The sequence below is a fragment of the Ananas comosus genome, linkage group 12 (assembly GCF_001540865.1).
Source record: "Ananas comosus cultivar F153 linkage group 12, ASM154086v1, whole genome shotgun sequence".
In the NCBI taxonomy this organism is placed as follows: domain Eukaryota; kingdom Viridiplantae; phylum Streptophyta; class Magnoliopsida; order Poales; family Bromeliaceae; genus Ananas; species Ananas comosus.
In genome coordinates, this window is record NC_033632.1 from 2,078,200 (window position 1) to 2,097,802 (window position 19,603).

Sequence of the window (19,603 nt, forward strand, 5' to 3'; positions counted from 1 at the left end):
ATCAGAAAACGGTCAAGCGAGCCCAAATTCGCGTTGCACCGTACTCCTATACTACTAAATCTCAATCATAAAAGTCAAAGATCTTCAAAATCAAACGGCGCCTACGTTTTAACAATTATAAGTTTGCATACGAGTCAAACAATAATTCTTTCTATGCTGTCACCTAGGTAATATTTCTACACGCATGATCTCTCGTATGCAAACTTTTTAGATACTTTTTGTCATATTTTTTTGATTATATTTTAATTTTAGGACGTTGAGAATCAAGTACAGAGTGCGGTGCACCGTGCACCGGGTGTACGCCCCAATTTCTTCTACACTCGCTTGGTCCATTGTGTGGCCAATTGGATCAGAGAGTGATCGCGTGGGCCCACAATGTGGGGGCCCACTTACAAAAAGGGACATGGTCGAGATTTTGTGTGGGCCGGCGAACACAAACAGAGGAGCACGCACGCCCATGGGGAGAAATTTACACGTGGCAGGAGCTGATTCGCTGTTCCAGCTGGTCCATAGGGTGGGCACGCGGGTGCTTCTCAAATTAAGATCCGTAAATGTAAATTGATAAATTATGAAAACTTTAATTGTCAATTAAAATTAATTTAAAATTTTACTAGAAACTGCAAGTGTAAAATCCAAGAACTCGAGTGCGTAAGAACATCTGATGCACCATATAATTACAGGATGAATCGTATAATAGCTGATGACTGAGTTTAACTTTAGGCGAAGGATATAGTAATAAATAAAAGATTCAATATTTAAAGCTCGATCTTATCCAATAATCACTTATTCGCGTTGTGATTGGGCATCTCTTCTATTTGTCCACACCACAATTTACTATCTTTTTTTGGCATAAAAGAATAGTAAATAACTGAGACCGAAGAAGCTTTGAGTTTAATTATTTCCTTGGTATACGTTCGTAACTAAGTCGAAAGAACACCAGAGGGCCAAATAAGGCAATAAGAGCATGGTGCAGGAGATGCACGAGTGCACCTGGTGCAGGCAATTAACATCGCCACTTTACACCCACCCCCACTAATTATTATTTTTTTATTTTTATTTGGGAGAATTAGCCGTGGCAAAGCCCAAATTGTTATATCTCTTCTCTTGCTGCCACGTGGACGTGACGTGCCACGCGTTGACGATCCAATACCCCGCGCCTTCTAATTCACCCTAAAAAACAAAAAACCCCCTTGGTTTTCATAAAATACGGAACTACCCCTCCGTTCCTCTGTAGCTTTTTTGCACCTCCCTCGCAATTGGTGGACACACGAATAATTCGCCGAAAATAGAAGGGTTAACTTGTAAAAGTAGAGTCCAGGGATAAATCGGAGAATAAGCTCATCTTATTCCCGAAATTTTATCCCGTCGAAGGTATTATTAACTTAAACTATTAAGATAATATTAATTAATTAACTAACTAACCCACTGATTCCATTTGTTCTTCTTCTTCTCCATCTCCATTAAAATCCTCTTTTCCAATACGGACACAAGGAATAAGAGTCGTGAGCTTTATCCACGCTTTTTTTTAAATTATTAATTTATATTTATATTTATATATATTTACTTATCCTGATGAGAATAAGCGCGAAAAGAGACAAAGCGAGCATAACCGATCCCGAGAAAGGATACCCTCGAGGCCGATAAAAAGAAGCCACCGCACCCTCCTCTCCTTCATCTTCGCGTTTAATCCCGCCCAAATTCAAGGGCGAAATCGGTTCCGATCGCCCCCAATGCCCTCGATATCGTGCTGATCCTAGGGTTTTTCGGTTTTGAGGGATGGGGAAGGCCGAGGGGGCGGCTGCGGCGGCGGCTGCGGCGGCGGTGGTGGCGGCGGCGGCGGCGGTGGTGTGGCGGAGGAGGAGCGGGGGATGGAGGGCGGAGGAGATGGCGAGGGAGCTGGAGGAGCGGTGCGCGGCGCCGGGGATGGAGGGGCTGCGGCGGATCGCCGGAGAGATGTCGGCGGAGATGGCCGCGGGGCTCGCCGAGGACGGCGAGAGCAAGGTGAAGATGCTCGTCACCTTCGTTGATAACCTCCCCGCTGGGTACTCTCTCCTCCTCTCTCTCTCTCTCTCCTTTTTTTTTTCCCAGGTTTTTTGGTACTACTTTTTGGGTAGTATGGTGCTCGAGAATTTGCATGAACCATATGTACCATGCCATCTGTGGACCACTAGCACTTCACCTAAAACACAACATGCACCCAGCAGCAACTTAAGTGGAATTTGTATAAGAATAATCTAAGCCAATTCTTGTTTGTTAATATTTATAGTGGATAATGATAATTTCATCTAGAAATTACTTTTAAAAGTAAAATTTTGTTCTTATACTTTGGGTAATGTAAAAAATTTTAATTGGATGCTTCTCAAAAACAAAAAATTTAACTAGATGATGTTATTTTTACATGGAGTAATTGTTACAAGCAGCTTTCCATGAACAGCTGCTTTCTCAATCACAAAAAAAAAAAAAGAAAAAAAAAAAAAGAAGAAGAGGATATTTGAGACTTACACTGCTTGTTCAGGAGTGAGAAAGGACTGTTCTATGCTTTGGACCTTGGAGGAACAAATTTTCGTGTATTGCGTTTGCAACTGGGCGGAAAAGAAAGACACATTGTTAAACAAGAATCCCGGGAGGTTTCTATTCCGCCACATTTGATGGTTGGAACCTCTGCAGTAAGTATTTTTCTTAGCAAAAGTGTTGCCTGAATACCGCTGTTTGAAGCACTTGTAATATTTTTATTAGAATCTCCTCAAAACATTTTTGCTTTATCAAAAGCAGAAAGCTCAAATTAGAGCTTTTACTTTCAGAGCTCAGAAGCTCAATTTAACTTCTAATAACAGCACAAGCTCCTGACTTTTGCTAAGACCTTATTGTTGGCTTAAATGGGCCAGCATCCTGCCATGTGACGGGAGGCCATGTGGGCCGAGTCATGTTCGAAATGGCGTGAGGCTGGGTTGGGCCGAGTCATGTTCGAAGTGGCGTGAGGCCAGGTGGGCCGAGTCACAATTGAGACCCGTGGGCGCTGTTTCTATACACTTTAAGTGAATTAGTTGCGTATTTCTAATAGCTCGAGCTTTGGGGATTAATGGTTAGCGCCAACGATCCGACACTTATCATCATGCTTAAGCATTGTCTTACCATATTGTGATGTGTTCAGGAGTTATTTGGATTCATTGCATCTGAGTTAGCGAGGTTTGTTGATTCCGAAGGAGGAGATTTTCGCCTACCAGAGGGTAGGCAGAGAGAATTGGGGTTTACATTCTCATTCCCAGTGAGGCAATTTTCGATTGCATCTGGCATTCTTATCAAGTGGACAAAGGGCTTCTCTATCGAGGATGGGGTAAAATTCCTGCCTTCTACACATATTCAGCACCTATCTGAATTATAAATGTTTTAATAGTTTTAGTGAGATTTGTTCGCTTAAGTTGTATGACACACTCTTATAGGTAAGATAATAGTACAATAGGTATAACAGTAGAGTGTCGAAGAGGAAGTTGATATTTTACCTCTTTTTTTTTTTGGTAGTTTTCAGTGTATGCATATAAATTGGCTAATGGAAAGTTTCCTACTCAAATATGATGAAACAACATCAATCCTTCAATTGGCTATTTACATTTCAGTGCCCTCCAAGGCCTGTAAAAATGAACATGATTAGAAGTTTTTTTCCCCCCTCTTTTCCTTACTTTCAATTTAGCTATATTACATTATTGTTTTAGACTTCAAATATGATGACCTTTGTGTATCATTCATCTTTCTGATTTATAATTCTCTTAGTCAGGTAGGGGAGGATGTTGTGGCTGAATTGACTAAAGCAATGGAAAAGCAAGGTGTTGACATGCGAGTGGCGGTACTGGTGAGTTCCCATAAAATTTATCTTCTTTATAAGAGAGTAAATAAATTCTTTTTTATGTTATTTTAACAAGCCATGAGATTGTGATGGCATTTTGTGGTAAGTCGTAATGCACAATTAGGACAACCTCCAGAGCGGTACTGAATAAACTCCAACTAATCCACAGGGACATATACGAAGCTACATAATATGAAGTTCCTCAACAGTGTTCAAATATAAGTCTAATAATCATGATATTTCCATGATATGAAAAGCATAATACGTATTTTGAGAGGATTATTCATGATAATAGGTCAATGATACTGTTGGAACATTGGCTGGAGGCAGATACCATGACGAAGATGTTGCCGTCGCTGTGATATTGGGTACTGGAACAAATGCAGCATATGTCGAAAAAGCACATGCAATTCCAAAATGGAATGGACTCTACCCAAAATCGGGAAATATGGTAATGGTTATCTCTACCTTATGCTGTAATCTACTGCTATCAAACAGATTTTTTTTCCCCCGTAATTTACGCCAATTAAAGGTTCTAAAGAGAACTGGTATAAAGACACATTTCACTATTAAAACATATGTTGTACTAAGAGTTCCTTTTTTTTTCCCCCCCTTCTCAATTGTTAGGTTATCAACATGGAATGGGGAAATTTCTGGTCTTCTGATCTACCTATTACAGAATACGATCAGGAACTAGATGCTGAAAGTTTAAACCCTGGAGAGCAGGCAAGATTTTAGGCGCATTTTGATTTACATACATACATTCATTTTGTTGTTCTGCTGCTGTTATTATTTTACAATTGTAATTTTCTTGAATATTTTAGATTTTCGAGAAGTTAATTTCGGGGATGTATCTGGGGGAAATTGTAAGAAGAGTACTGCTGAAAATGGCCAAAGAAGCTGCCCTTTTTGGTGATACTGTTCCTGCTAAGCTCAAAACTCCTTTCATTCTTCGGTATGTTTTTTTTTTCACTTTTTGTATCCTATTCTAACAAAAAGGAGAATAGTAGTTATTTTGGCTTTTTGAGTATTGAGGATTGGAAAGGTTCAAATTCAACTTAGCTAGATTTCTTAATTTGATCACTTGGGTTCATTACTTACCATTGACTCTCGTATGTTTGAGAACGCCACCATCTGAGATACATTTATCAAATATGATAGCCTTACTAGTATTACTTGGAGAGAGTAGTGGTTTCATCTATATCAATGCCATGATAACTTACTCTTGGCTCATATAAATTGCACAGAACACCAGATATCTCTGCCATGCACCATGACACGACACCTGATCTCAAGATTGTGGAGAAAAAATTGAAGGAAAACTTAGAGGTATGCATGCTTCTTCCATTTCTCATAATGTCGAATCCAAATCATCCAATTTTCTCTAAATTCACCTTGTAATCCCCTTGTACCTGATGGAAGTTTAGATCACAAACACTTCAGTAAAGACGAGGAAATTAGTTGTGAAAGTGTGCGATATAATCGCCAAACGAGCAGCCAGGCTGGCGGCAGCCGGGATAGCTGGAATACTTAAGAAGCAAGGGAGGGATACACGCGGAGATGGCGAGAAGAGGACGGCAGTTGCGATAGATGGAGGATTGTTCGAGCACTACAAGGAATTCAGAGAGTGCTTAAAGAGCACCCTGGAAGAGCTTCTCGGAGAGGCCGCTTCACGGTCGGTCGTCGTCAAGCTAGCAAATGACGGCTCAGGCATCGGGGCAGCCCTCCTCGCCGCCTCTCACTCACAGTACAATGAGCTCGAAGAGTAGTAATCAGAAACAGTTTTTTTTTTTTTCTATATTTAAACCTATTCCTAAAGAAAAATAAAAGTCGACTTGCGAGTTCCGCTCACTGGACAGTGGCTTCAAATATTGTGTTTTGTATCGGCAATCTCCTCCCTACTGCTGAGTTTATAGTGTTGTATCCTTGTGATGATGTACGTACCCTAATAAATAATCGCAAAAGAGAGAAAGAAGCGATTGAGGATGCTATACAACTTGGGCCTCCTAAATTTCCCAAACTCCTTTAGTACCGAAGCGTTGTAATTTAGCTGTGTATGTTTCCTCAATCTATACATTTAATCATTGCTTTACCTCCTATTTCTTGCAGATTATGGCTATTTGGTGTTCTATGCTTCTTATTCTGGTGTGCTGTGCTTCTTATTCATATTTCTTTTCTTTTCTTTTCTTCTTTTACCTACCTTCGGGTACTTTGATAATGAAGTATTCATCTTGTGATGTGTTTCTATTCCCAGAACCCAAAAACAAAAAAAAAAAGAAAAAGAGGAGCTTGTGATATGTTTTCTCCTTTTTTCACAAGATAAAAATTCTATATTGGCTATCTATAAAAGTGCTTTCTAGGGATTAAAAAGGGAGAAAATAGTAAGTTGCAAAAACCAAAATAAAAACCCTACCTGGCAAATTACAGGAAAAAAATAATAATAATTGATTCTTATTCTACAGAAATGGTCAAAAGAAAACCTACTTAAGAATCAGCTTGCCCACTTAATTTTACAAAAGAAACTATAATCTTAGAGAGATGCTTCAGTTCTAACAGGCAAGTTACTTTTTAAAGATATGCCTTAAAAGCTTCTTGCTTTTTGGCCTATCAACGAGTACACGTGTTTGTATGTTGACGAAAATAAAGTATACAAAATGAAATTTTATACCAACTATTCTAATAGTCGAGAACAAAAGTAGTAATTAGTTGCAGTGCATCTGCCTTGTTTAAGAGACAGAATGAAAGGTGGCAATCACCTTGCTAGATTCTTTCCGTATGTAAACACAACACTCCCTCGTTGTTGGTTTGTCCCCATTTAATGCATGACTCAGTGAAAATGACCCTATCTTTATAGCTCTTTTAGAAACTAAAGTGATCCATGATAGCCACATACAAAGCTCTTTTAGAAACTAAAGTGATCCATGATAGCCACATACAAAAAAAAAAAGAGAAAAGTTTAGAGCGCCTTATTTTGTTAGAGTACTAGAACATCTAAACAATCACTGTACAAAGGGTAGAATTTAAGTCGCTTTGCGAATAACATAATCCGCTCTCTGCATATCTGCTTCGCGAATGGAGCTTCTGCAAGAATGCTGTTTAGGCAGGCTTATCAAATAAGCGCTAATTATTATTCATCGATAGGACCCAAAGAGTTTTCAACTATAACAGAAGCAAAAGTTACCAACTTATTATTGTTCATATGAATAAAGCGATTGGTTCAAAAGTCTAACCAAACAGGTGCTTGGAATTCGTTGCCCTAACGATGAGTTGGGTGTTGAAATTTACACCTAGCACATGCTCTAAATGATGTTTACACCTCATTATATCGCTTCTAGATTACTTGTTAAACGGTCAAGGTCATGTACAGGAACAAAGTTAGGCCGACCGTCACCCTACCTCGCAAAACTTGCACAAGCATAACTCTTATGGACACACGAGGACACGATGCAACACGCTACATTGTCTTCTAGTGGGAAAGCTCATGAATATGTTTTCTAATGTTCTTGAAGACTAAGCAAAGTTTAAATGCACTGGACTTTTTGAGAAGATAAGAAGGAAGTCAAGAAGGACAAAGACAAAACTGGAACTCAGGTTTGGTAATTGCTGTGGGTGTCATCAGGTTTGTAATTTGTCGGTAGTGTGTGATGACCTTAAATGGCTGAAATCTAACACTTAATTTAAGCCGTTAGGAGAGCTACATGGATCTAATCCCCAATGTTTGATTGGACCTTTTCATAGCTAATATCATTCATCGGTAGTAACTGTTTTCTGCTAACATCAGTACTCTAATCCTTCCACTTTGTTTTTCGATTTCGAAAAGATAAACTCCTTGGAATTAGCGGCTAAATACTCGGAACTATAATTAGTCTGGAAGTGTGATATGTCAGGAAATTAATGATCATCAGATCCTTCGACACGTATAACTGATGAGAATAAATGCAGAGAATAGAATTTAGACTAAGTTCGCTGCATAAAAGAGACTGATAACAGAACAATTCTGCTTCCGTATATCACTGGTTTTGGCCGTAGATTTAATACATAAAACTAAAATTTCATACTAATAATTTACTTCAGAATTTTAGTTTTCAAACTCATAAAAGAAGGAAAACTGGCTCACCCATTTACAACACGAACACTAAAAAGGAGGGTAAATGAGCAATCTGTTCACAGTTCACGAAGTCATAGCCAAATCAAGCACACATTGAGCGAGCGGACCGGCGTATTTCTTTTCAACTTCAACACTCGTCGGCGTATTTCTTTTCAAGTTCAACACTCGTTTGCCGCCCTTTTCCTGCTGACTTTCCTTAACTGGAGGAAGAGGCATAAAAAATTATCACAAGACGTGAATTTAATCCGGCATTTTTGTTATTCCAGCGAGTAGATAGGGTTGCACAAATTAGTTTATCTTGTGAGAAGGCTTACAAAAGAAGCGGAGAGATCGGAGGTCCTCAAAACACGCAATCTTTTAACAGTCGAAACGAACATGCTGCGAGAATGTGTTGAAAAGAACGTAAATTCATCGAGAAAGGCTAATTTATAGATAATTGAAGCTACGTAGAATTTGGATTCCAAGTAAATGAAAAGTAAAACTTTTAATCGAAAGGAAAAAAATAAATGAAGCAAAACTCTGACGTACTTCCACGGAACATCACCAACCAACATCCGATCACCTTCCTCGTCTTCGTAAACAAGAGTATATTCGCCACTCCCATCTAACAAACCGGTGATAACCTGCTTTTCTTTGACTTCTGCGGTTCCAGTCGCAAGAGGATCGCTTTGAGCTAAATATACAGTAAATTAAATTAGGAACAAGACCCTTAGATTTGTCCTTTGAAGGAATTAAAGAGGAAAACATCCATGAGAAAAAATTACAAACATTACTGGCAATATTTATTCATACAAGAAAGCAAGTCTCCAATGAAGTTCGCGTTCAACGATACAATAGAAAAATTATACTAGAGAGCTATGAAAAGCTAAGATGATACGTTAGCGATGTCGTCAATGTAAACTTAGGATCACACATGTCTTTGTAAAATTGAGCAAGTTTCGATGGGGACTTATTATTATTATTATTATTATTTTAACCATGTGCCCTCCATACATCAATATTTAATATCTCCGCAGACTCTATATCCAACATTCTACATTTATTTTCTAAGATCTATATCTCTTTATCCACTCCTCAGAGATGATTTCACAATCTTTTTTTATTCTCCCGATCGAGACCTCAACGCTACCTCAATTACTTATTCTACAATTTATAGGACTCAGAACTTTATTAAGTAAAGGTGAGGGACATACCTGCAAGAAGGTCTCTGAAGAGCTCATCCACAGCCTGAGAGAGCTTCTCATAACTATCGTAGGCCTTCAAGTCGACTTTTCTACCGATGGGTATGCCGTCCATGTTGATTTTCACAAATAAGCCCTTCTTCTCGCTCTCATTTTCCGAGCGTCTATTCTGCGATTCAACGCAAGGCTTCGAAGTGCTTGCGAGATTCTTTCGGAAAGACCGGACAGGAGGCCACCCAACTATGGGGGCAGCTGCAGTTCTAAAGGCAGCAAAAAGAAGGAAAAAGAAGCAGCTCTTAAGATGCAGAGAAAGACACCTCCAGATTATCAAATTGAAGTTTTCAGTGAAATCGACAAATTAAGCAAGGTAGAATAAGCACCCAAAAAGTACATTAAATTTGACCTTATTCATTGCCAAATGAGATGAGTAGTACTCTTGTGCATTATGGACCATGCATTCTTATATATTTGCAACCTCTCCTACCTTTATTGCAAAATTAATCAAATTTTTGGCCAACATGCAACCTAATTACATGAGAAAGTGGGTGGGGTGGGAAAAAAGGAAACTTGTCAAAAAGAAGGTAAGAAGATATGCAGCCACCTAAACAGAAAAGGCATAAACAAAATAAATGAAACAGTAAAAAGTAAATATCAGTGAATCTCCACAAATAAGGAGAAGCCCCAACAAGCTGAATGGCTGATGAATAATCAAACATATAATTAATTAATACCTTCTCTGAGAGCTATTATTGGCTCCAGCTGCTTTCCCAGAAGCAGAAGCAGAAGCATGTGCTGTTGGAGGTCCACTCCCCTTTCTCTCATGGCTCTGCTGCTGCTGCTGCTGCTGCTGAAAATCTAGAGAGAGAGAGAGAGAGAGAGAACAAAAACAACATCAAAAGAAAGAAACAAAACCCACAAAATAGATCTTAAAACTAGCAGTAATACCTTGTAAAAACCCTCTCTTGGAACCAAAGCATGGGATTGAGCCATTACTCTTAGCAACCTTAGAGAGAGAGAGAAGAGAGGGTTCCTCTCTCTTCTCCTTCCTCTCTGCCACCCAGTACTCTTCTTTTCCTGGGGGACCAAGCCTCAGCTCCAGCTTCTCCTCCTCCTCTTCCTCCTCCTCCTCCTCCTCCTCCTCCTCTACTTCAACTCCATTTTTCACCACTCTCTTCTCTTTACCCCTCCAATCCCCATGATTTCTGATGAGATCAAGCAGTTGAGGACATTTCCCCTGGCCTTTTCTAAACCCTTGTTCCATTTCTCTCTCTGTCTCAAAATCCCTGCACACATAAAAAGAGGACAAGTTATATACATGGTGAAGAAGAGTAAAGATTTCAAAATAAAAAAAACCAAAAAACCAAAAAAAATTGTGTTGTATTGAAAAGTTACAAAATTTGTGTTAGCAGAAGCCAGATGAAAAGTTGCTGCTCTTTTCTTTCTTTCTTTCTTTAGTGTGTACAAATAAATGAAAAGGGGTTGTGAATTGTGATTGAATAGAAGGGAAAAAGAAGCGGCAGCAGGGAGTTGCAGAAAAGGGGAAATTAGAGCATCTCTCACGCAACTGTTCAGGCCAGAGCAAGCAGCAGCAGCAGCAGCAGTAGCAGCTCAATGTGAAGCGTGCCCCTGTCATCTATATATACATAGCTGTTTATTTACTCAAAAAGTAAACACAAACCCCCATCATCTATGATCCTTCCCCTCTGTCATAAATTAAAAAAATATATGTATATATAAAAACTAAAAAAATATAATTAGATTATTATTATTATACTATTAATAGTACCAAATGTCTGATCCTATTAGATTTTCGGCCCTTGTTATGATGATAGTGATTTTCCTAAGATTTAAAAATTAGTTGGTTAAATAGTATGACCCAACAGATAGGAATGAAGTCAGAATTCAATCACGAGGAGGTCAAATTATGTGCAAATAAAAATTTTGGCAGATAAATAAGATTTTAACTACTCAAATTTGTAATAAAAAAATTTAGTGATTAGATCAGTAATGTTAAAAAATATTAAATTTATTTCTTTAATTTACACTCGCTTAACTTCTAATTATTTTATTTGCATTATTCCATTCAAATAACTTTTAGTAAGAATTTAATTTTTTAATTTTTGTTAATAAAATAATTTCAATCACTGACTAATATCTAACAGAGCTATTAAATTTACCATACTATTTTATTTAGTTAAATAAATTAGCTCATAAAAAATAATTAGAAAGTTAAAAATGTATAAATAAAATATTTAAAGTTGAAAGGACTTATTTCAAAATGCACTATAATTAAGAGGTTCTTAGTATATTTTCATCTATAAAACACATAAGAAGAGGGAGAGAGAGCTCTATATTAGCACTAAAATTTTTTTACAAGATAGGCCAATATATTTTAAAAATTAACTACAAATGTATAAACTACTAAAGACCTATAAAATAAATATTGAAAAGTTGAGGAGGGCCATCGCCCCTTTGGGTCTATACACGGCTCCGTCCCTGCTAAAAGATGGAAATTGTTAAAAGGATAAATTTAATGGCAAAAAAGTCGATAGCACCAACTATCAATAGTATAGTAATCAAACTCTCTCTTTATTTATATATTTATATATATATATATATATATCACTGTAACAAAAAAAAGAATTTTAATTCTATATATTTTTAGCCTAATTCTGTTTGATGTAACAGTGTTAGAAAGTACTTAATATCAAACTAGAACTAAATACATCAGATTATCATATCTTATTTTATAGTTCTTTTCTACAAGCTTGTTATATTTACAAAATCCATCAGATTGGCTATACAAAATTATGTTCAATCGAAACAAACATTCAGTCACATAAAACCTAACAGTTTTAAGTCTATAAATTTAGGATTTTTNTTTTTTTTTTTTTTTTTTTTTTTTTTTTTTTTGCGAAATCGTTTATATGTAAATGTTTAACACTTGCTGGGAGGCAATTAGAAAATAGTAGTTAATGGAAAATGGGTTAAACTGGATTGGTGACACACTACAAATCGGGAGATTGGATAAAGGTTGGTTAATTATAGGATGAGATAAACTAATCACTCAAAAAGGTGGGTTAATTATAAGGATAAGATAAACTAATCCCTCAAAATAAAAAAAAAAAAAGGTGACGAAAAAGATGGTGTTTCCATTGAGTACCCATTTGAAGTTAAAAAATTGATTCTGATAAAATAATGAGGCAAAAAGAGAAAGGGGTGGGTGAAAAGGGATGGGGCGTGCATGGAAAAGATTTGCATGATCCAATTTTTGTGTATATATTAAACGTGCACATTTTGTGACTTTTTAAAGCTTTTCTCTCTCTCTCTCTCTCTCTCCTGCTATGATATTTTATATGTTGCGCCGCTATATGCTAAACTTTTTAAAAAATAATTATTTCATATTATTTAATATAATATCAAAACAAGAGTAATAACTTAAAATTACGTCTAACTTCTAGTATAAATAATTTCTTTCTATTTAAATTAAATTCACGTAATGAACTTATGAAAAAGTCACGAATTTAGACATAAAGAAAAGTATTAAATATAAAAAATATATAAATATTGTTTCGTATTATTTTACAAAAAAGTACTTTTTTTGAAGATAAAGGTAGTAAACTAAAAGCTTAATTCACATTTTGAAAATAAACTCAGTTAGAAAAGTAAATTAATTAGGCTTGACCTTAACCAAACACTAAAATGAGTTATTCAGCATAATTTATGTGCTGTAGAATTTTTTTTTTTTTTTTTGTGGTTGCGAATTAGAAGTTATTTACTTAACTGCAGCTATAATTTTTTTTTTACTGTAATTAATTTTCCAATTTGTTATCTAAGTAATTTTTACCTCTCTGAAAACGATAATTTAGAAGTATTGGATGCTCATGCCATTGTAGATGCCCAGTCTTATTCATACGTTTGAGTAAATAAAAGAAATATATTGTCCAAATATATTTTATTATATTGGTACAATTTTATATAGCTTTGGTAAAAATATATAAAACTTATTTACACTATGATCCATTTTGATTTGATTATTCAATCTTTTAAAATTTTAATTTAATTATCTAATTTTTCAGTTTGTTTGATTTGAGTTGGCCAGCATTTTTTTTTTGAGTCGTTTATTATTACATGTTTAGTTAATATATTTTATATAATTTTTACATCTATAAATTTATTAAAATAAATAATTAATTTAAACTTTGATGTCAAAATATCGTTGACCGATTAAAATTAAATAAATTAAAATTGTAAAAGATTACTAGCATGTTTAAAATGATTTGTAGTTTCTGATAAATTTTGTAAGCTTTTATCCTTAGCTTTATAAAAGTTGTGCTAAAAAGTGCGTTCCCAACAAGCACCTATTATATCACAAGACTTAAAAATTAATAACTAAAAATGTGAGAGAGACATATTTTATGCAAAAAAAAATAAAAAATTTATAAATATATCTAAAGTAAAAACGAGGGATAGGCACAACTTTGCATGGTTACGTACAGCTTGGACTCGGTCCACCATGTCAGCCATGAGCCAGAAAAATTTGTGTTCGACCAGCCAATTTTTCAACGGTTCAGATTGAGAGTTTATGGGAGACGGACGGAGATGAGCTCACCGTTCACAAACGACGTGGTGGACTGGGTCCATAAATATGATTTTCGTAAGCGGTCAGCGCAATCGCGCGCAATTGATAATTGGCGCGAAGCGACCGGCGAGTGCCCGCCATCATACCCGCCAACGACCGCCACATGCCGGTCATCATACCGGCCCACGAACCGCGTGCTGCTCTTCAGCCAATGAGAGATCAACGCGTGCCCGAAACCCGGATTTTAACTTTCTTATTTATATATTCTTTTTGTTTTTATAAAAAAAACAAAAACATTTGATTAGGTACTGGAAAGTACAAACCAATTCTTAAGCACGGTTTGATTCGGGGTTAAGTAAAAATTTATTATTTCGGAGATAGAATTAAGTTCAGAATTAAGATGGGATTAGAGTAATTTTGTGTTTGGTTAAGAATTGAGTTTAGTCCAGATATAGATAAAATAGTGTTTGGTTGGAATAGGTGGGATTAAAAAAATAGCGAATAAAATAGTGTTTTGTTTGGTTGGAGTAATAAGGTGGAGGGGGGCCCCCAAATTGGATATTTGGAAATAACTTTAGGATTAAGGGGTTATTCCACTCCTTAATCCCGAACCAAATGGGTGCTAAACGTTTATTATTTGTTCATCTAATATCTAGAAAAGTTAACAGTGTTAAACATAGTATAAAACCGCGTAGTTACTACGTAAATTTAATGACATGAAATATTATTGTAAAATAAAATCTCTAAAATGTTACTGCAACTGTGTACATTACATCCTATTACTGCTTTTTCCAACCCCTCTATTTATTTATTTATGTACATTAATTACAATAATAATAACTAGACAAAGCTACACAATTTAGGAGGGAAAGAAGAATGCTCCAAAAAATTGTGTCAGTCACGCCACTCATGATGTAGTTTTTTTGTTTGTGAGTCATATCCTGATGCATCCATGATGACCACCGGGTGTGCAGGAACCTTCCCAGGTTTGGTTTGTAGCTGCTGCTGCTGCTGCTGCCACATCAACTCTAAGCGTGCTCAAACAAATCTGTAATGGGTCATGATCTACTCTCTTTTAGCCACACAATAAGATCATATAAAAACAACATTTCACCATATCTCTCTCTCTCTCTCTCTCTCTCTCTCTCTCTCTCTCTAGGGAGAGGAGGTGATGAGTGTGGCTTTTCTCTTTTGGTAAAAATGAATGGAGACCCCCCTCAACTATACTTTTTCATACCTACATCTTCTTAACTTCTGAATTTTTTTTTAAAAAAAAATTAAGTAATGTTCTCGACAAATAAAATAGTTGTAGTAACTATGAGCTATTATATTCAATGAAGTTTTTATCTTACTAATTTATAGACCATCTTATATAGCAAAAAAAAGAAAAAAAAAAAAAGAAAAAAAGGGTAAAGAAAGTGACCATAAAAGAAACTAAATTAATTAACTTTCTCTTTTGAAACTAAAAACCCCAGGAAAAGCTGAGTAATAGACAATGTGCAATGTACACATGGTTTTTTTTTTTTTACTTTTTTTTTTTCGCTCTTTTCTCTTTGTAATGGTGGTCCCTCTTGAATCCAATCAAAAAGTTTCACATTTTCAGGTGATGTGGGGCACAATTCACACTCTAAATTTGGTTTATATGCCACGTGACCAAATCATCATAATTTCAATGGTAACATATCTCCATTTCTTGCCTCCTATTCTGATTTCAATACTCTACTTTTCATAAAGAGGAAAAAAAGAATTCCATTTAATTATGGAAAAAAAGAAGTTTAGTGCAGTATAATGATCTCATGTAATTGTTATTATGAGATAAACATTATTGCAAGTTTTAAACATTAGTATAAGCATGCATTGAATTATGTTATGTGTGAGTGTCGGCGCAGCCATGAAAAGACAAAGTCACTTGATTCAGAAAATAATAATAACAAGAATAGTAAGTTAGGTGTTGGGTATTCTTTAATCTCCGATTAAAAGGTTCCTTGGTGACTGAAAAGCAAAGTCACAACCCATTTTACTCTTCATTTGAAAGAGATAATACACTTACCATCCATGATGGATGATGCTAATATATAAAAATCATAAAGGAAACCGTAAGATCGATCACTTCAGCTTGAAAAACATGAAATGGAAACAACGCTGCACAGAAACGAGAAATCGCACTTTTTAGGAAAATGGTAAAAGTGAATAAAACTCCCCTAATGCCTTTTTTTTGGGTTGGATATTTATGAAAATAAAGAGCTTGACAACTTACATTTATTAACGAAAAAACAAAAGAATTTAAAACAGTTGAATCTCAAAGAAAAAAAAAAAAAAAAACCACTAAAAATCAATAAAACTGCGGGCTTATTGGTAAGAATAACATAAACTAAAAGATAAAAAGTTGATGAGCTCAAGTTAAGAGGAGAGAGCAAACTGGTAAGAAGATATTGAAGGGCATCAAAAGCCCCAAGGCGAGGATCAGCTCCCCCTACAACCCTTACTAGGTTGTAGATTTAGCATTACTCATAACATTATGTGTAGAATGTAGTGGATCCCATCATTTCTGGTGCTCTCTTCTATCTGATTCTCACTTTCGGAAGCACAATCTATGCCCAAGATGATTTCTAGGGCCCACTAAATATGATTGCCTCAAGTGTTTTGTGAACAGATTATGTAAATGTACGTATTCACAAATTACCATCACAAAAATCCCAAATTTCCTACATAATCCACAATCCTTGGGTAACTTCCGTGAAAAACCTAGACCAAGGGGTTGGGGTTCTGGCATAAAACTACACTTTAAAGAGCTACATATATAATTTCAGATAAACACCCCATAAACATATGAACAGATGAATGAGCAGCTGTGATCACACAGGGAACAAAAAGGATACTTAAGAACAGCCAAGTACAAGAGAGGGGGGGAAAAAAAAATGAAAATCTTAGATAGTTAATGACTACAACTTGAATCTAGAAATTCAGAATGATCCATAATACAAAGTCCATCTATCAAAAGCCAAAATTGGGAAGTAAATAAAACATAAAAAAGAGCAAGTTTATCATTGCGGCAACCTCTCATTTCTTCTTCCCTTGCTTTGCAGCATCTCCAGCCTTCGTCTGCGGAGAGAGGAAAAAAAAAAACAGGTTCTCATCATCAAGATTTAGTTCTCCGACAAGAAGAAAAATAATTAGCGGCTTAAAATGCATGATCATCTACACATACATCGAAATTGATAGTAAGAGGCTAAGAGCAGGAATTATTTTTTCTTTTTTTTTGACTTGATAGTAAAAGCAGCATTAAAAATAACAAAAAAAATAAGAAAGAGAATTTCCCATGAACCCCTTCTATTTTATTATAAACCCAGGATAAGTCACATTTATATGGATTAACTTAAAATTTTACATTTTTGTCCCCCTGCTATGTGAGGCATTAGTGAGATACTAATAGTTGTTATTGACAGCCAGGATAGCACTTGCAAAATTTTGCGAAAGGAAAATATAGAAGGTATCAATTTGTAATTGGAAATAATAACAAAAAAAGATACTAAAACCGTAAAAGATGTATGGACTCACCTTCTTCACTCCGCGGATCTTCTTGGCCCTATTCTTCCGCTCCTTCATCTGCTTCCTTGACTTCTCAACCTTTGTAGCAAGCCCGTTCTGCTCCAATGACACCAAATTTAAATCACCATATAGAATGTTGCAACGTTAAGAAATAAATCATTGATTCAGTACTACAGAAAATTTATTTACTGAACCACTATTTGACAAATGAATCAAGTCCCCACCAAGATAATTTCAACAAGAACACCAAGAAGAGCTCACGACAATTAGGAATGCAATGAAGATACAGCCACTCAAATAAAAGTTCAGTAAATAACTTCAGGGGATTGGATATCAATTAAAGCATAATATGCTACGAATATTCTTTTATGACTCATTCATCAATCTCTCTATTTTAGATCATATAGCGTGTAAATTCAGATTTAAGAGTTCTCATATTAGCAGATTCATAGAAACCAAGGTAAATAATCTTGCATGGCAAAAGCAACAATAGCGAATTAAGCCTCATCCAATCTCACAACAAAGCCGGAGGTTATATTTATTTTAAAACATTAAATACCAAGAGAAGATGGTGGAACTTACATTACAGCAGATTAGTCATCAAAAGGACAGGGATTATACTACATGTCCAGCAAAGGATTAAAAATCCAGGATTAATTTCTTCAATGCTCTCCTTACAGGTTGGAATTTCATAAACACCCTTTTAAATTGTAAAATATCACTAGTGCCCTTACAATATAGATTTTGAAGGGGCATCTATGATATTTTAAAGTTTTCAAGGATTATGTTTGGAATTGCCCCCCAAAAAATCTAATAAGCAGTTCATATCGAGATAAACCTAACCAACATGCATCTGTGTCCGAACAAAAGATCCATGTTTTTTCCCGCTTTTCAAGAAAGAAATTGAATGAATAACAACAAAACAAGATAACTAGGGCCAAGTCCTACATAGCACTACTTTAAATTGTAGAGCGATACTTTGCATCACTAGTTGGTAGAACGGTACATCAAACTAGGGCATTTCTGTTAGTTACAATTCCTCTAATCCTCGTTGGCAGACTTGAAAGAACACTAGATTTGGCAGATAATTGTTCCTAGGGCTCTTTGCCTGGCAAAAATAGAGATAAGTAGCACAGCTCTATGAGCACATAGCGTACAAAATGCACTAATTTTACAAATAAAGCTTCCTTGTGAGGTTCGCTAATTACTTCTAAGATTAACCATGGAGAGTTCAAAGTTGCAAAATTTACCTACTCAAATTAAGAATATTTCCATCTTCCCCACCAAAAGGCAAACAAAGATGGATAATATTGTTGTACAAGACAATGGTTAATAGACCAACTAGATGAAAACTAAAACCACCATTAACCTTACATTACACGACTACTATATGACTACAATATGAATAGTGTAGAAAATGAAACGCTCATAGTTTAAAAGTGTAATCAAGCCCAAATAAAATGCAGAAGCAAAAGGAATGATAGAGTAAATTATTGAATCCATACCCTAATGAGCCTGTACTTGGGCTCATACTTCTTAGCGCTATCAACGGAATCGTAGATGAGCCCAAATCCCGTGGACTTTCCCCCACCGAAGTGAGTTCGGAACTTGAAGACGAAGATTGAGTTCGGGTCCTTCACTTCGTACAGCTTCGCCAGCTTCTCCTTCAACTCCGCCTTCATCAACAACAAATCGATCGATGATGAGATTCAAATTGAAGGGATAGGAAAGGGATGGAGGAAACGGATCACCTTGGAGACGTTCGCTCGCCCTGGATGGAGCACGTCGATGACCTAAAAAGGGAAAAAGTTGTTTTGGATCAGAGAAGAACTAGGGTTCTGAGGAGCAGGATTAGAGTTTTGCAAGCTTACGAATTGCTTCCGGGAGAGGAGGCGATTGGTCATGAACTTGCGAGTTCGGATCGTCACCGCCTTCGTATCCGCCATTGTTAGCCTCCTCCTCTTCTTCTTCTTCTTCTTCTTCTTCTTCTTCCTAGCAGAGGGGAGTGCGCGGCGAAAGCGAAAAACCCTAACCCTAGCGAGTGAGGTTCGGTTTCGAGCTTATATATGGGGCCGAAATTTTAAAGCGTTGAATTAGGCCGCGATGGGCTTATACGGGTCGGGTTACATTGCCGTTTTGGGCCTAACCTGTTATGCTTTAAGAATCGTGCTGGCATTTTTTAAATAACGAAACTTTATGTTAATAAATAAATATAGTATGTATTGATTCCTTTATTAGTAACGCTATTTTGTGGAGAAGTGCTGTGTGGGTTGAGTAACTGTAGAATGTACTGTTCGACAAAAAAAAAAAAAAATCAAAAAAGCCACTAATAACAGTTTTAT

At 36.2% G+C, this 19,603-nt stretch overlaps 3 protein-coding genes across 4 annotated transcripts; 1 reads left to right on the top strand and 2 right to left on the bottom strand.

The window, feature by feature from the left end:
* On the top strand, window positions 1,448-5,940 carry LOC109717920 (hexokinase-7-like). The gene is made up of 9 exons (XM_020243876.1): window positions 1,448-2,042; window positions 2,516-2,666; window positions 3,152-3,334; window positions 3,773-3,847; window positions 4,137-4,292; window positions 4,469-4,567; window positions 4,666-4,796; window positions 5,089-5,170; window positions 5,269-5,940. The coding sequence occupies exons 1-9, from the start codon at window positions 1,777-1,779 to the stop codon at window positions 5,608-5,610; spliced, it is 1,485 nt and encodes a 494-aa protein (XP_020099465.1). The 5' UTR covers window positions 1,448-1,776; the 3' UTR covers window positions 5,611-5,940.
* Window positions 8,104-10,817, bottom strand: LOC109718950 (auxin-responsive protein IAA16-like). Of its 2 annotated transcripts, none has more exons than XM_020245449.1 (7): window positions 10,696-10,817; window positions 10,076-10,413; window positions 9,862-9,985; window positions 9,143-9,390; window positions 8,478-8,622; window positions 8,264-8,327; window positions 8,104-8,149 (listed from the first exon to the last, which is right to left on the bottom strand). In XM_020245449.1, the coding sequence occupies exons 1-7, from the start codon at window positions 10,761-10,763 to the stop codon at window positions 8,108-8,110; spliced, it is 1,029 nt and encodes a 342-aa protein (XP_020101038.1). In that variant the 5' UTR covers window positions 10,764-10,817; the 3' UTR covers window positions 8,104-8,107. The 2 variants fall into 2 exon arrangements, with proteins under 2 accessions (XP_020101038.1, XP_020101039.1); XM_020245450.1 differs by having other exon boundaries at window positions 10,523-10,739.
* On the bottom strand, window positions 16,555-19,310 carry LOC109718239 (40S ribosomal protein S24-1). The gene is made up of 5 exons (XM_020244357.1): window positions 19,133-19,310; window positions 19,013-19,054; window positions 18,767-18,937; window positions 17,271-17,357; window positions 16,555-16,814 (listed from the first exon to the last, which is right to left on the bottom strand). Exons 1-5 carry the CDS (start codon window positions 19,205-19,207, stop codon window positions 16,773-16,775), a joined length of 417 nt encoding a protein of 138 aa, XP_020099946.1. The 5' UTR covers window positions 19,208-19,310; the 3' UTR covers window positions 16,555-16,772.